General features: G+C 40.3%; 1 protein-coding gene and 1 long non-coding RNA gene across 6 annotated transcripts in view; one reads left to right on the top strand and one right to left on the bottom strand.

The window, feature by feature from the left end:
* RNGTT (RNA guanylyltransferase and 5'-phosphatase) overlaps positions 1-7,587 on the top strand; it is a 362,295-nt gene extending 354,708 nt beyond the window's left edge. For 3 of the 5 annotated variants that reach the window (XM_025444846.3, XM_049092354.1, XM_025444843.3), the window contains 2 exons: positions 3,292-3,415; positions 4,926-7,587. In XM_025444846.3, the coding sequence (XP_025300631.1) occupies positions 3,292-3,415; positions 4,926-5,089 (288 nt within the window). In that variant the 3' untranslated portion in view covers positions 5,090-7,587. Of the gene's footprint in view, positions 1-3,291; positions 3,422-4,925 lie in introns of those variants that run through there. The other 2 variants (XR_007401296.1, XM_025444848.3) reach the window with 2 other exon arrangements.
* The window catches only part of LOC112658546 (uncharacterized), a 33,840-nt gene that overhangs the window by 1,793 nt on the left and 16,578 nt on the right, over positions 1-15,469 (bottom strand). The gene's annotated exons all lie outside the window — the stretch shown is intronic.

The following is a 15,469-nucleotide window of genomic DNA, read 5'->3' as shown; positions in this document are numbered from 1 at the left end:
ATTAAAAGTTAAAATCAAACAACTCACTGATAGCTTTCTCAGTCTAAGGATATTAGTTATTATTAGTGTCTCCAGAGCAAATTAATTCAGAAAAATCCCCCTCCCCTCAAGCCTTTGTGCAGTCTCTCTATAAAAGAAAGAGGAGCACACTCTCTCTCTTTTTAAGATTTTGTTTATGTATTTCTTTATTTGAGAGTGAGAGAGCACAAGTAGAGGGGGAAACAGGAGGACAAGCAGATATGCCATTGAGTGTGGAGCCCAATGTGGGGCTCAATCTCATGACCCTGAGATCATGACCTAAGCTAAGATCATGAACTGAGCTGAAATCAAGATTCAGTTACTTACCTGAGCCATCCAGGTGCCCTAAGATGAGCCCTTGATAGCAAAACAACTTCCTCGAAACAGGGACAGTAAGCTTTAGAGTTTCATTCCACCACTAGAATTAGAAATGCAACTTTGCCTGCTCTGTATAGGTCAGTTCAGCCAACACTGATGGTTTCCTTTTGGGACTTGGTAGTGTAGGTAATTAATTGCCTAGCACTTACGTTACAAAAAGTATTCTGTAAGAATAGTACAGAGTGGAGTACCTGTGATTGTGTTTGACTCTACCATGGGCTCTTTATTGGAGGTATTATTGTTGAGCGGCTAATTTAAAATCTCCAGAGATATTGGGGGCACCTGGACAGCTCAGTCTGTTAAGCTTCTGACTCTTGATTTCCACTCAGATCATGATCTCAGGGTTGTGAGATCGAGCCCCGAGTCGGGCTCCACACCCAGTATGGAACCTGCTTAAGAGTCTCTCTTTCCTTCTGCCCCTTCCCGGCCCCTTCTCTCTGTCTCTCTTTCTCCCTCTCTTGAAAAACAAAAACAAAAAACCTCCAGAGATACTAGATCCAACTTCATTGGACTGTCTTTTAACCTAATTTTATTGGTATATTCAAATAGTATAACAAATGTGGTACTCAACAAGGTGGATACATGAACAAAATATTTTTCAATATAAAATACATTGTATATTGCTTTTTAAAAAAAACTCATTAACTCAATATAATTATGAGTACAGATATGAGATCCTGATTTATAAATATTTTATTCCTATTATTTTCAAGCTCTTAATAGCTCAAACTAGAGTAACAGAGTTGATTATAGAAGGCCTAACAAGGTCTTGTTTTAGTAAATAATAATACTAAATTGGCTGTGAGTGGTTATTGTCATAATAACAAATTAGAATTTGGATACTAAAATTAAACTTCTCCCATGTATGACAGTCATTCTCTTGATCTGACCATTAGTGACAACTGTCTTTAGTTTGTGCACGTATGAAAGGTATTATTTTTGTCAAATATATTTTACTACTGAACCAAATGAGTACCTCGCAGTGTGTCTAACTTGGGAATATAACTGATGTGATCAATAAAGAACAATGAATTGTTCTTTAATATGGACATACATTTAGGTTAGTATAGTGGCAGGTGCATGCATTTTTCTTAAAGCCGTTTCTCAGTTGTTGTTAATGCATGCTCAAATAAATGCACAGATACTTAATAATACTGCTTAATTGCTGTAGTCATATTGAGGAGCACATAATTTACAGCAATTCTGGAACCAGGAACACAAGAATGATGAGCTATATGATAAGGACTTACTATAATTGCTGGTCAGCAAACGTACCAACCGACTCCACATTGTTGGTACAAGCCTGTCTTGTATAGTACATACGATATAATTTTCTTGACGCCTATTTTCAAAGTGTATCTTTCCATGTCATCTTGATTTCTTTAGTGAATTTACTTTAAAGCATTTTTTGTTTTTGAAAGCAATGTGTTATTTCCTAATTTTATATTTAAGAATTTTACTGGTTGGCCACTATGTGCTATTTATTATTTATTATTTGTTATTCTTCCAGTGTCCTAGTAAGTTAGGAACTCCTTTGCCCATTTTAGAAATTAGAAAATGGAGGCTCTGGAAGGTTTAGAAACTACCTCTGTTAGAGCCTACATGTGGTAAATGTGGTTACCTACCTGAGTGAGTTGCCTAACACTTGGCTATCGATGTCTAAAAGTAAAAGGAGGTGGATCCTTAGGAAGAAAGGGAGGGGAATTGAGATTAAAATAATGAATGTTTGAGAATAATTTTGGCAAGTTTGCTAAGTGCAACGTCAGTTTTTTGGGCAGGTCTTTTCCAGAGCCGATGAATCTATTGGTCCTGTTGGATTTTTTGAAAATGCAAATAATCCAATCAAGTGTAATACTCATTAAGGGACAAGGAATACAATTTGATAGTTTTTATAAAGATACGTACTGCCTAATCTGTGAATTGAAAGCATCTTTAAAAAATTTGCTTCCCTTCATATTCCTAGGTGGTATTGAATCTGTGGGTAGAAAAATGAGAGCATTTCAAATAATGCTAATGAAGTTTAAATGATTGCAATCTACCATATTGTGAGGGAAAGTTGTTAGCTGTGAAAGATGAGGACAGAATTAAAATATTACCATGACTGGCATTTGATTTGAAAACTGCAAAGATAAGCTTAGGTTCCTATTTATGAAAACTATCCTCACAGCCTGATGAAATATCTTAAAAGGTTTCATAGTTTCCATGGATACTTGTTAGCTTTGATAGAGTAAGTTGTAATTCATATTCAATCATCGGAGGTGAAGTAGCCAAAAAACCTGCCAGACTAAAATCTGAAGTAGCTTCATCTGTATTTCATAGTAGTTTGGAGATGGAAAGGGTAACTAACCTAAAGATTAGAGTTTGGATTAGTTGTTACTTCTTGAAAAGCAAGCTGTGTAGGGTGCACATTACCTGAATCTGATCCTGATATTTCCTTTTGTGTGTAACTTTTTCTTTTAACTAACTAGTGAAGGGAACTTCTTTAGGTTTTGACTTAGGAATTTAGATGGTGAGACCCTTCTGAAAGCTGATGAACCTAAGCAGCATACTCAATTTCTGAAATCCATAGGGACACAGAGATACTGAAGGCCTTGGTCCCTATGGTAACATATTTGCATTTGGCCCAGAAGTGGCTGGTTTGTGCTTAGCCTCTTTTAATTGCTATATATTGACAGCTGTTTTCACGACTATTTGTAAAATGTCGGATTAATGAGCATGTGTACAAGGGAGTGCACACCATATCCTTAGGCTTGATTAGACACTTCAGATGACAAAAAGCTCTGCATGAAGAGTTACTGAGGTGTTTTTGGCATTCCCTAATGTGTCTGTCACATAGTGGAAGCAAAAAGCCTTTCAAATGATTTAAATATTTTCTTCAATTCTCTTTTAAAACAGGTGACAAAAGAGCTAAAACAGTATGACAACAAAATTATAGAATGCAAATTTGAGAATAACAGCTGGGTCTTCATGAGACAGAGAACAGACAAAAGTTTTCCTAATGCATACAACACTGCCATGGGTGAGTATGACAGCCTACCGGTATTTGTTACATTGAGAGAGAGAGAGAGGAGCGAGCGAGCGAGCGCACAGGAGCGTGCACGCATGTGCATATTAAGGTTTCAGAATCAAAATGTGTTCTGCTTGATGGGGCATGGGGTCATTCAGACCCCTGTCCTTGCTGGTTGGGAAAGAGGCTATGACTGTCAGCTCCATTTGGCTTATGGATTCCCCTCTGTAGGACTGTGCACTTATGCCCATGTGCCCAAAAGAGAAGTATAAAGGGCAGGATAATGAATGGGCTGTATACAAGTTGAATTTGTTGAACAACAACAACAACAACAAAAGCCATGATAATTTCAGATCTATTCAGAACTATAAAAACCATTGTTTGCCAGATGGTAAAAGACAAAATTAGCAAGGGAAAATGTAATTTCCAGCTCCTAAAATAGCTTTACAAACAATGAAGAACAAAGTAAATGAAAACCACTAAAAAAAAAAAAAAAAAAAACCTCCTAAAACCTGCTATGCTATCCTTCTGAGTGTTCTTTGGGTACAATATAAATGCTTTGGGAATTCAGAATAGAAAGTTTCTTTCATGGAGAACAACATAAATTAATTAAGTTTATAAGGTAAACTAGTAGCAGTTATTGCTCTGGATTGCATTCTTAGTGAAGTTGAGAACAGAAACAGATAAAAACTAACATTAAAGGTTAATAGAATTGTGTGCTTTTAGACTGCTCAGTCAGTGATGATGCTGATTATATGATAAGCTTATGAGAAAATACAGAAATTGCCAGTTTCAGTTTTGCAGTTTATGAAAGTTACTATTGTACATTTAAGGGTTCTGTTGGAACTAGCATCTGTGTTCAGACAAGATGAGTTAATTTTGAAAATAGAAATAATTAAGCCAGGTTTTTTTCCCCAAAAAACTAAATACGTGAATACAATTCCAAGGACTGGTGGTAGGTAAATTTTGGTCACATAAGAAAAGATGCCATATTTCTTCATAATTTTGTTGTAATACTTAACCTCAAACAAGTTATTAAAGTAAAATAGTACAATCTGTCAGGTACAGTGGAACCTCCCTGCTCAGTGGAAATGGTGGCTGGTGCTGTGATGACAAGGTGGTTTCCTTCTGACAGATGAGACTAAAGGAAGATAGCACACATTTTCTATACAAGTTTTAGTTGAATATAGACAATAGCATGATGCACGATGGTACATGAAAATCCTATTAAAACAGTTTTGGGAAAGTGAAAAACCATAGTGAAGGTGTGGTTATAATTCAAATACTTAAAGTCTTGGCTTAAAATTAACACTACAAGAAAGAGTAGCCACCAGAAAAGCTCCATTTGGGGGGCAGGGAAGGCGGAGAATCATTTAATGTGTGAAGCATGTCACCCCAATCGGTGAAATGAAAGTGTTTAGCATAGTGGGATGAAAACCTTTCCCCTTTCACATCTCCCTGTGGTGAGTCAGCTGCCTTAATTAACCCTCACGTTGAGACACGTGTCTCTCTTTGTCCACAGCTGTGTGCAACAGCATCTCCAACCCTGTCACCAAGGAGATGCTGTTTGAGTTCATCGACAGATGTGCAGCAGCTTCTCAAGGACAGAAGCGAAAGCATCATCTGGACCCTGACACAGAGCTCATGCCTCCACCACCTCCCAAAAGACCTCGCCCTTTGACCTAAGACCTGCCTCTGACTTAAGGATTGAGAGGAAAAATGAGTGAGAAAAAATGCTGTTGCCCCATTTTTGCAGCCAGAGAAATTCGAAAAAGAGTGTGGCTTGATGTTGATACACATTTGATTTTTTTTTTTTTTTAAAAAGAGAAGTATTGTAGCCAGCCTGTAAATATTTGATGCATTTGTTTCCTCAGTGCTACAATACATCGTGGACCTTAAACATTTTATTTATATCTGATAAACTCAGCCTTACCTTGTGAATCTGAAGATTAAAATATCCAAAGGTTTAATTGAGATTGAAATCAATGAAAAAGAGGCCTTGTTTGTATATGGATAACTTTTATCTTTAATTTATAAAGTTAGTAATCTGGAACTGTGAGCGCATAAAACATTGTATTTTTTAGAAGTTGAATTTCAACAATGGTAAATTTTCCTTTAAAAAAAAATAGGCAATGGCATTAAACATTCTTGCTATCACATCATGGATTTCCTACATTTCTGAGATTCTTGTATTCAAAAACAAATGACAAGGTTGTTAAGTATTGTACTATATTAAACAACTTGGTCTGGCATATATCATTTTAAGAAGTTTTTTTTTTTTGAAATGTAAGAGTAAAAAAGTAAAGCCCCATTTTTGTGAATTGCATACTTTCTAAAGAAGTATATTGAGTATTTTCATGTTTCTATTCTTTGAACTAAAATATCAGATATCCAATGTGTCTATTCTGGCTGTGGTTTTGAGTTAGTTCATAGAACTTAGATATACACCACCAGGTCCCTTTTATGTGTTGTTCTCCCAGGAGACTTTTTTTTTTTTCTTTTAAAAAAGACAGGGGTACTTCTGCTTTACCTCAGTGGTATTGGCACATTGTAAATTACATTAAAACACACAACTCACTGTGATTATGGGGAATGATATCAAATACAAACGATGTTGTGTTAGTTCCCTTGAACAAAACAGCAAAGGAAATGCCAGCCAACTCCTTTGATTAGAAGGTAATACCAATGGAATAGAATGCTGTCACTAGAAAATGCTCTCCCACTGCTAGATAAATGCAGAGGCAAAGCCTAGACATCTGTAGGAACTAAACATCAAGGAAGCCAAGACATTTATTTTCAAAGCCAGAATTCTATCTATGTTCTGTGCTGGGGATGCTATTTCTGTTATACATCTGAATTTTAAAACATTTACTGATAGATAATGGATTTAAAGAGCAGCTAATTGGTTATTTGCCATTGTTGAGAAGCTGTGTTCTGATTGGTTTGTGAAGGAAACTCTGAGAATTAGCCTATTAGAGGCTAAATGTATTTATTTTTAGAGGTACAGGTTTTAAGTATGTGTATTTAAAACAAATTTTCATGATCTAAATTTTATATATATATGCATATATATGTCAGTATATGCATCAATGTATATTCTTCTACTAATAACAATCAGACATGAAAAATGCAAATGAGTTACCCAGCAGACTGAATATCTGACAGGATTTCTATATATGATATAGCACAGATTAACCAAAAATGTATTTATATTCACCTGAGTTTTAATGTTTTTAAACAAAGTTTTCTCCTGCAGCGCTTTTCTATATGAAATATTAGAGTCATGCTTGGGCTTTTTCCTTTGTTCTTTCCAAGTTATGTAATGTGTAGTGAATGTATCCAGAATGTCATTTTAGTATTTCATTCCTAGAGTGTTTTTTTGAGTTTGGGTACTAAAGGGATTCAAATACCTGACTGCCACAATGACTGCTGAAAGGTGGAAATTTGTCAAGGTTCCATAGTGTCTTGTACAGAGTGGGTCTGAAAAAACACCTATGCAACTCCAAATAGTCTGATGCCTGCTTCACCAGGATTAGTGACTCGTTTCACATGGTATGTTGTTTTCTTCCAAGCCTGTATAATGCACAGTCCTTCTGCAGATATAAGAGCTAGTTTTTGCCAGTGATCTTCAGTGGAGTTAAAATGTTTATGGTAATTGTAACCTTTTAAATGAGTTATGTGAAAAGAGCATCTCATTTTTAATATACCCAGATATTTTTTCCTTGCCTTTGTGCATTTTCCAGGATTTAATTTTCTTAATTTGTTCTTTCCTTTCAATTACAGTGAAGTATAATAGCCGACCTAATAAGTAGATCCCATTTGGCCCCTTTAACACACTATCATCTGCAGTATCATAAAAAGTCATCTAGAAAGTCAAGGGGGGAAATCAAGAGGCAGGAATTGGGACAGCAAGAAGGACAGAAACTCTTCCCTTCTCAGTCCACTTCACAATAACCATTTTCTGACACTGAAGTTTTATATAGACAACAGTAAGAAAACTTTGCTTTCCTGAGTTATCAAATATAAAAGCTTTTGCTTTGAATTTGGAAAAGATATGGATGACTTGACTGCCTGGATGGTTACATTTGCTTTCCGTGAAATGCTCAGAAAATGTCAGGACATTCCTTCTCTAATTGTGTGTCAGTGTGTATTGTAATAAAACTACTGATTTAAAATAACAGAAAGCGTATCTACTTTGTTTTGCTGGTGATGCCTTTGTGTCCCTTTATTTAACAAACGATTTTGTGTCCTTTCTTTTGCTGACATTATCCTGCCTGTCATCCATACCCAATGTTATCCATCTGGTTTTGTTGCATTCTAGAATTAACATAAAGACTTGGAACATCCTCTATTTTTCTTCCCCAGAAACCAAGAAATTGAAGTGACATGGGAAGTATAGTTTGCACCTTTTCTTTTTGGAGTGTAGGGGAGCGGGGAGAAAGCCCATCTCTAAATGATATTTGTAGTATTTCTATTTGTCCACCTCATCATCTTAGTACCCTGTAGATACTCTGTTACATCATTTTTAATACATTTAATTTTTTCAGCAGTAAATACTCTAAAGTAATGAAGTAATGACCTATCTGATTTTTTGTAGTATGGAATTTGCCATTTTTCATTTTTAAATGATGCCATTTGGAACAATGTGTATAGTCCTTTATAACCAAAAGACCTTGAGAGTCAAGAATCAAATACTTACAGGTGACAAAGACTAATCTTGTGGAGAAAACCTCGGGCTAACCCCAGAAATCAAGTCGAGGCCCTGCCTCTTCTTGATTCTGGTTCTCTACACTCCATCCCCTTCTAAAAATGCTAAGATTGAGCCAGATGGTCAAAAAGAGCCTTTTCAGATCTAACGTGATTCTTATGAAAGCTTATACTTTGTAAATAGCCCATATTCACGATGAAGGCAGTATTACCATTGCTGAATATTTGCCAGGTACCAGGGTTGTCCTAAACACAACTACACTGTTGCAGGCAGGTACCATCTCTAAGCCTGGGTGGCACAGCGGTTTAGCGCCTGCCTTTGGCCCAGGGCGCAATCCTGGAGACCCGGGATCGAATCCCACGTCGGGCTCCCGGTACATGGAGCCTGCTTCTCCCTCTGCCTGGGTTTCTGCCTCTCTCTCTCTCTCTCTGTCTCTCCATGTGTGTGTCTCATGAATAAATAAATAAAATCTTAAAAAAAAAAATTTGTAGCCGAGGAACCAGAGACTCAGATAATGAACCCAAGGTGACACAGCAAGTAAGTTGTGAGCTGAGACCCAAACATGGGTCTTTCTGACTCCAACGCCCAACCTGTTGTTCAGTACTCCTGAAGGCTTTGTTGCGGTCCCAGCACAGGGGCTGCTTCGTGGCAGGGGTCCCAAACTATTTGTTTTTTGGTGCTAACAGGTAATGGCTTTCAAGCACCTCTCTCCAAAACAGGGACATGAAGTTGGGATCAGCAAAGTAAATATGTTTTTAGGGACTTGTTTAACCACTTATTTAACAATATTTAAATGTGAGTGACACAGAGACCATGAAAAGAAGTTTAATATTCTCATTAAGATGCTAAATTCCAAAGACATAATTAGGAAGAAATAAGTGATTAAATTACACACTGGGCCAACATTTTTCTGATTGTCGCATAGTTAACTGTCAACTCTGATGCTTTGGCAGGTTGGTGTCAGCCTTGGTTAACCCAGAAGTGTCCCTCCTCCTACCAGACTCTGATATCAGGTGACCGCTGTGTGACAGGGTGGTGGTGGAGGGCACTCAGAGCAGGGGACTTCCGGCCTTCTAAGAGGATTTTACGTTTCAGAAAATAAGTGCATGCAGCTGGGTTGCCAACTATTTTGCCATGGAAGGGCTTTACAAAATATTAGGTTGCCATTATTTCATAAAATAGAATCTTAACACCCAAAAAAGGAAGTAGGACATAATTTCGAAGGGACAGGTCTTTACGGAAAACAAATTTTGTTTTATGACTCTTTACATGGTCCTTTGCTTCTATATTTCACCCCAAACTGGTGAAAACTTTTTCATAGACCAGTGTTGGGAATCAGTGCACAGGTGAAATTCCAGGCAGCTCATTCATAAGTGGGGAGAGGGACAAGAAACCCCCCTGGGAAGAAGCAGCCCCTGGTTCCATAGCCAAAGGTCATTTTCGAAGCCAGAGTTGACCATAGTATACTCTGCAGTTGTTGATTATGTTGTGCCCTTGAGATATAAGGTGTACAGGTGAAAGATGAATTGCCTGAATGTTGAAAAATCCCCAAAGAGAATGAAACCCTTAGCTGTTTAAGGTACAAAAATAAGCAATAGCCAAATACAACACAGAAAAACAGAATTTGGCTTTGATAACAAATCCCACAGTCAGCAATGTTCACAACTTTGAAGTGGTGCACAGTGTGTTTTTCCTTCGGGGCACTGCCACCAGACTGACCTCTCAAGGCTGCAAATCCGCTCCTGCTACTGCCCCCCAGTAAGAGCTCCCTGGCACATGACGTCAGAGGCCGGCCGTGAGCTGGTCTCAGCCTGTATCCAGATTTGGATCGAGCCTGCCCCATGATACAGCTGTGTGCCTCCCTGCTATTCCCAGAACTCTGTGTTCTGTGAACCCAGGAACTTTTGCTCATGGTGCTGCTACTGCTTCTGCCAGAAACCCCCACCCTCCCTTCCTCCCAGGATCCAAGGGCCCTCCTGCCATCGCCAGCCTCCTAGATCTCACGCTGTATCGGGATAGTGTCCACCGGCCTCCTCTCCAGATGAGGGCCTCAGCCCATAGCACAGGGTACCTAGGGCAGGAGGTGCAAATGCCCTGTTTTACTTGCTATGGAGACTCAGTCAAGATGCATTTGCTGTGTCTCCCCCAGCTTAGCCATCTGTGAGCGTGACTTTTTTTTGTCACTCTGGCCTTCTTGTCATAATAGAAGCTCTAATAACATCTCGTTTCTTCAGAATTTCTTCAGAGGCCATCCATGAAGCATCTTGTATTTAATCCTGATGAGAAGCGCCTTGTCTGTTCTTGCCTTTTGTCCTGAAAATGAGTGCTTCTGAGGAAACCTCTCAGCAGGACGAATCTTAAGAAAGTGCCCTGGCCGTGATACACTCTGAGGGAAGCAGGAGAGAAGTGGCGTCTTCATCACGTCTTATTTTTTGGTGCAGTTTCACTGAGCCTGCCACATCTTCGACTGGGAAGCTCCTTCTCCCTTCCCACCTACTCCCGCCCGATTTCTGATGTTTTCAAAGAGAAATCCTCCAGTAACTGCTGAGGCTTTCAGTTCGTTTTAAAAATAAATACCAGCCCATGATCTCTTAGCGTAAATTGGTGCTTCTAGCGGTGTCTTTTAGAGTGGGAAAGGCAAGTGAAAGATATTATTCTTGTTGCTGCTATCGAATACTATCTTCCAGGATCTAAAGGAATAAGAAACTTTATAGTTTTCTGTAGAAGTTCTCCTCCCTTCGGAAAGCTGCCAGGGGAACACTGTGGTTTTGATCTCCACTATAAACACACCGTGTGCTCTGATACACATTGGAGATGCGGGCTGCGGGGAGCTTAGCTGAGCAACACGACAACCGAAACACTCCTGTAGAAAATTTCTTGAAAATTCCACATGTAGGTAGAAATTGTATGCCTGGAGACATCACATACTTTTGGGATGATGCAGGAGGTGGGAGTGTCCCAGACCATAGTGGATGGGTAGGGAGGCGCAGAGAACGTGGGGAAGGGCGCTTTGGGGGGCTTGTCTAAAGCTTGTGTGAAAGACAGTGGTAGGAAATGGGGCTGTGGTCACTCCGACTTCAACTAACCAGCCAGACAAGCACCCCTGGCCCCTTGCTATCCTTCCAGCTACCTAGCTCTCTGTTCCTTTTTCTTGCAAAATTCCTAGAAGGAGGTGATTGCACTTGCTCACTCCTTATCTTTGTATTTTTTTTCCCTCTCCTTTTTTTGAGAGAGGGAGAGGACGCTTGAGAGTGGGGCAAGGGAGGAGCAGAGGGAGAGAGAAAGAGAATTTAAGCAGCTGCACACACAGTGCCAAGCCCATGTGGGGGCTCGATCTCACAACCCTGAGATCATGACCCAAGCTGAAATCAAGAGTCAGATGCTTAACTGGCTGAGCCACCCAGTGGCCCCTCCTTGTGTTCTCTCTTGAACCCTCTGCCAACAGGCTCTGTCTCTACTGAGACCCCTCTTGTCACTCCCACCAGTGCCCTCTGCAGGGTCAGATCCACTCTCTTAATTGACCTATCAGCGCTCTCAGCATTTGAGTTTCTCACTCCCTGGTTTTTTATTTTGTTTTGTTTCGTTTTTTCTCTTTCTCTCTCTCTCAACTCTTTTTAATGAGAAATGTTCAAAGATATGCAAAACTTAGGAAATGATACAGTTAACCCCCATCTACCCGTAGTTAGCAGGGATCAGTTTGTGGTAGTTCCTGTTTATTTACACGCCAACCAGTCCCCCACCCTCCTTCACATGCACATGTGCGTGCATGCACACACACACACATGCACATACACACGCGCATGCCCTCTCCTTGTTGAACTCTTGCTGCACTTGGCCTAAGCCACTATTGTATCTTGGTTGTCTTTCCTCCTACCTACTGGTCTCTCTTGCTGAACCCTCTACTTCCTCCGCCTCTACATGTTGTAGTGACCAGACTCAGTCCATAGGCCTCTTTGCACATGTGGACAGAGTGTAAACTCTAAGAGATCTCTCCTAATCCCTGAACGCTAATACCATCTATATACAAACAATTTCTAAATTTACTTTTACCCTGGATCTTGCTTGTGAATTCTAGACTCAAATATCCAACTGAAAACTTGACATCTTCACTTAGATGTTTAATGGTCGCCTCAAACTTAATACACCCTAAACTGAACTCTCCTCCCCTCATAGACTTGCTTCTCTTCCCACAGCCTTCTTGTAGAGCTTAATGGCAACTGCACTTTTCCAGTTGCTTCAGAATCATCCTTGATTCTTTTCTTCTCTGACACTCCACGTCCAATCCATCAGCAAATGCTGTCAGCACCCCCTTCAAACTGTAACCAGAATTTGACAACTTCTCAACCTCTACAACGTCTCTCATCCCATCTCTTGCCTACATTATTGCCATAGCCTCCTAACTGGTATCCTGGTATTCATTCTCCTTCATCCCCTCCTCCGTCTGTTCTGCACACAGCTGTCTGTAATATTCTTTAGAACATGTCACTCAACTACTCAGAACCTTCCAGTGCCTTCCACCTCATTCAGAATTAAATTCTAAATGCATACCATAGCCCACAAGGCCTACATAACATGGCCCCAGCCGCCTCTTCTGAACTCACCTCTCATCCTACTCCTTGTTCACTCTGCTCATCCTACTGGCACCTTTGTAGTTTCATCTTGCCACGCATGTTCCCACTTCAAGGACTTTGAACTTTTCTTTCCTAAATGCTCTTCCCCTAGCTATTCATAAGGCTCACTGTCCTTTCATTCTAGTCTCTAGACAAATGCCACCTCATCAAAAAGGCCTGGCTGACCATCCCATCTAAAGTGCTACGGCCCCCATCACCACCTGCTCTCTTACCCTAATTTATATTTCCATAAGCACTTACTAACATGTTTATGTGTTTTCCTGGTGTCTGACTCTCTGCCCTTGAATATAAGTTCTAGAATGTGAACTGAATTCGATTTCATTCATTGGTGTATTTCTGTGCCTAGGTCAGTCTGGCACAACGTATAGAAGTCTAATAAATATTTCTAAATCTAGAAATGGATAGGGTGGCACAGATAGTCTGGGGACAGATTATGAAGGGATATGAATGTCCAGCTAAGAAGTTAGGCTCAGTTTGGTTAACAGTAAGGAGCTATTGGAAGCTTTTAAACATGGGCGTTCTTTATGAGAGTTTGTCTAAGGTGACAGAAGAAAGAAAACAAGATGATAGGCCAGAGGAGAGGCTATTGTAATCCCAGTGAGAGGTAAAGGACCTAGAATAGGATAAAGTATACCTAATGGAGGAGAGGGATGTGACAGGCATTCAGAAGAGGGAATCATCAAGATTCAACAATATGCTGAGAAGCCAAGATTACCTTCAGAGGTTTGAACTCAGTGGGGGAACGGTGGTGCCCTTCCCAGAAACAGGAACATGAGAAGGAAGAGCTGATTTGGGGCTGGGCCCTCTGAGCATGGTGAACTGGAGGTGCTGTCAGGAGGTTCAGATGGAAATGCTCAATGACAAGGTGGAAATTTTAGAATGGAACTTGGGAGAGTCAGACAACTAGCAAGATTTTAAATATGCTCACACAGCAGTGATGGGAAAAGGAATGTGAGTGGAAAGTATGGAGTAAACAGAGGTCAAGCAACCCCCGTGTTAGTGGGTGGAGAAAAAAATAGTAAAGTAAGACATCAGGATGTCAGATCAAATAAAGCTCAAGAAAGTAAGGAAAAGAAAATAAAGTCGAGAAGGTATAGCCTGCAGCAGCCGAGAGAGAGGTGTGTCTTGATAGAGGCGGCAGGAAATAGCTCCCATTGCTTCAGGAGCAAGTCATGGAGAGCGAAGGACTGAGATAAAAATACATAGAGAGAGAGCCTTCAGAAGTATGATAGGGATGGCTGGAGTCAGGGGAAAACCAAGAGAAAATATGAGGAAATGAAGGTGGTGGGGTTTGGGCCTTAGCCTGTCAACAGATGAATGACTGTTCCCAAAGGGTAGTGGTGGTGCCATGTATTCATGTCACGATGACCTGTCCAGCTTCCCATCCCGTTTCAAGATACCCTTGTGTGTGGTCAGGGACTCCTGGGTCTGGTGGAGAGGTGTTGATCCTCTCCGCCCTTGGTCTGGCTGGGTGGGGCGACTGTTGTCTCCAGCTGAGCCTTGTCTCTGGGCTCCTGAGAGGGAGCGTCTTGGGATTCCTGCAGGTGGAAGCTCAAGGGCCAACCCCAAGTACACATGCTGCTGCTGCTCCACCAGGGAGCCTGGGTGAGGTAGGTCTCAGAGCCTGACGCTGCCCAGCCCAGAGAGGCTGTGGGGCAGCTGAGTGCACTGCCTGGGGTGTGGCTCTTTAGAAGGGGTTCCTGGGAACTGGTGAGGGCAGGCATTTAGGGCGTGGGCTGTCTCGGCCTTCCTGTATGTCAGAGATTCCTGTCCACTGTGACTGACAAACTATTGTGGTGGCTCCGTTTTTAGGTATAAGGAGACTGTTTTAACAATGCACATGCATCCTGCACATTAGGGCCTCATCATTATTTAGAAATAATTTATGTAAAAATAATTGTCTTGGAATGGAAGCCCATTTGCTTTATCACAAGTAACGTCAGCAAGAAATCACAATGAATTTGTATGTAGAAGTGAAAAACAGAGCATGTTACTGAATTCTTTAAATATAATTTCAACAGTTGACGTTTTTGAAAGGTTGCCAAAAAATGGCTTTAATTTTTTTCATTCCCAACACGGGCAAGGTTTCTCACTGATATTGACTACCAAGAAGCCGAAGACATTATCATTAAAAAGTTTAATCAGGATTTTAGGACATCATTTAAAACATTAAATCTGATATTAAAAAGGCATGTTCATGGAAGCTAGGTCAGGTTCCTCATTTAACATTTTGAAATGATTTTATTTTGAAGTTTCATATGAAGTTGTGTCTTCCCTAAAACTTTGTATCTTACTTTTCCTTACCACAATTTTATAATCTAAAGAAAATCGAATGGACCTTTTCCCCCCAAGACCATATAGACACCTTTAAAGCTTTAGCTTACCCCAGGGTGGCCTCCAAAGATTTGTCATTTTCTGTGCTTGCCATGATGTGAAAAGTGCCGGGAACTTTGTTCTGATGGCTGAGGATTGCAGATTGGCCAAGTGAAAGAAGAAAGTTGAAAAGATGAGGGATTTAACTCCACGCTGGGTAAGAAATCAAGGAAAGTTAGATGATGGCCTGGCTGAATGGGAAAGTGAGAAGGCCAGATTGAAAGACCAGAGTGGAGAGTCCAGCTACACTGAGAAGGGCAGGGCGCTGCTTTCCATCTCTCCACACTTGTATTTTCTTTGCTGCCTCATGCCAGTATCAGGACTATTTTGTTATATCATGACAGGAAAACAAAC

The sequence above is a fragment of the Canis lupus genome, chromosome 12 (genome assembly GCF_003254725.2).
Source record: "Canis lupus dingo isolate Sandy chromosome 12, ASM325472v2, whole genome shotgun sequence".
In the NCBI taxonomy this organism is placed as follows: Eukaryota; Metazoa; Chordata; class Mammalia; order Carnivora; family Canidae; genus Canis; species Canis lupus.
This window is presented reverse-complemented; position numbering and strand designations above follow the sequence as displayed.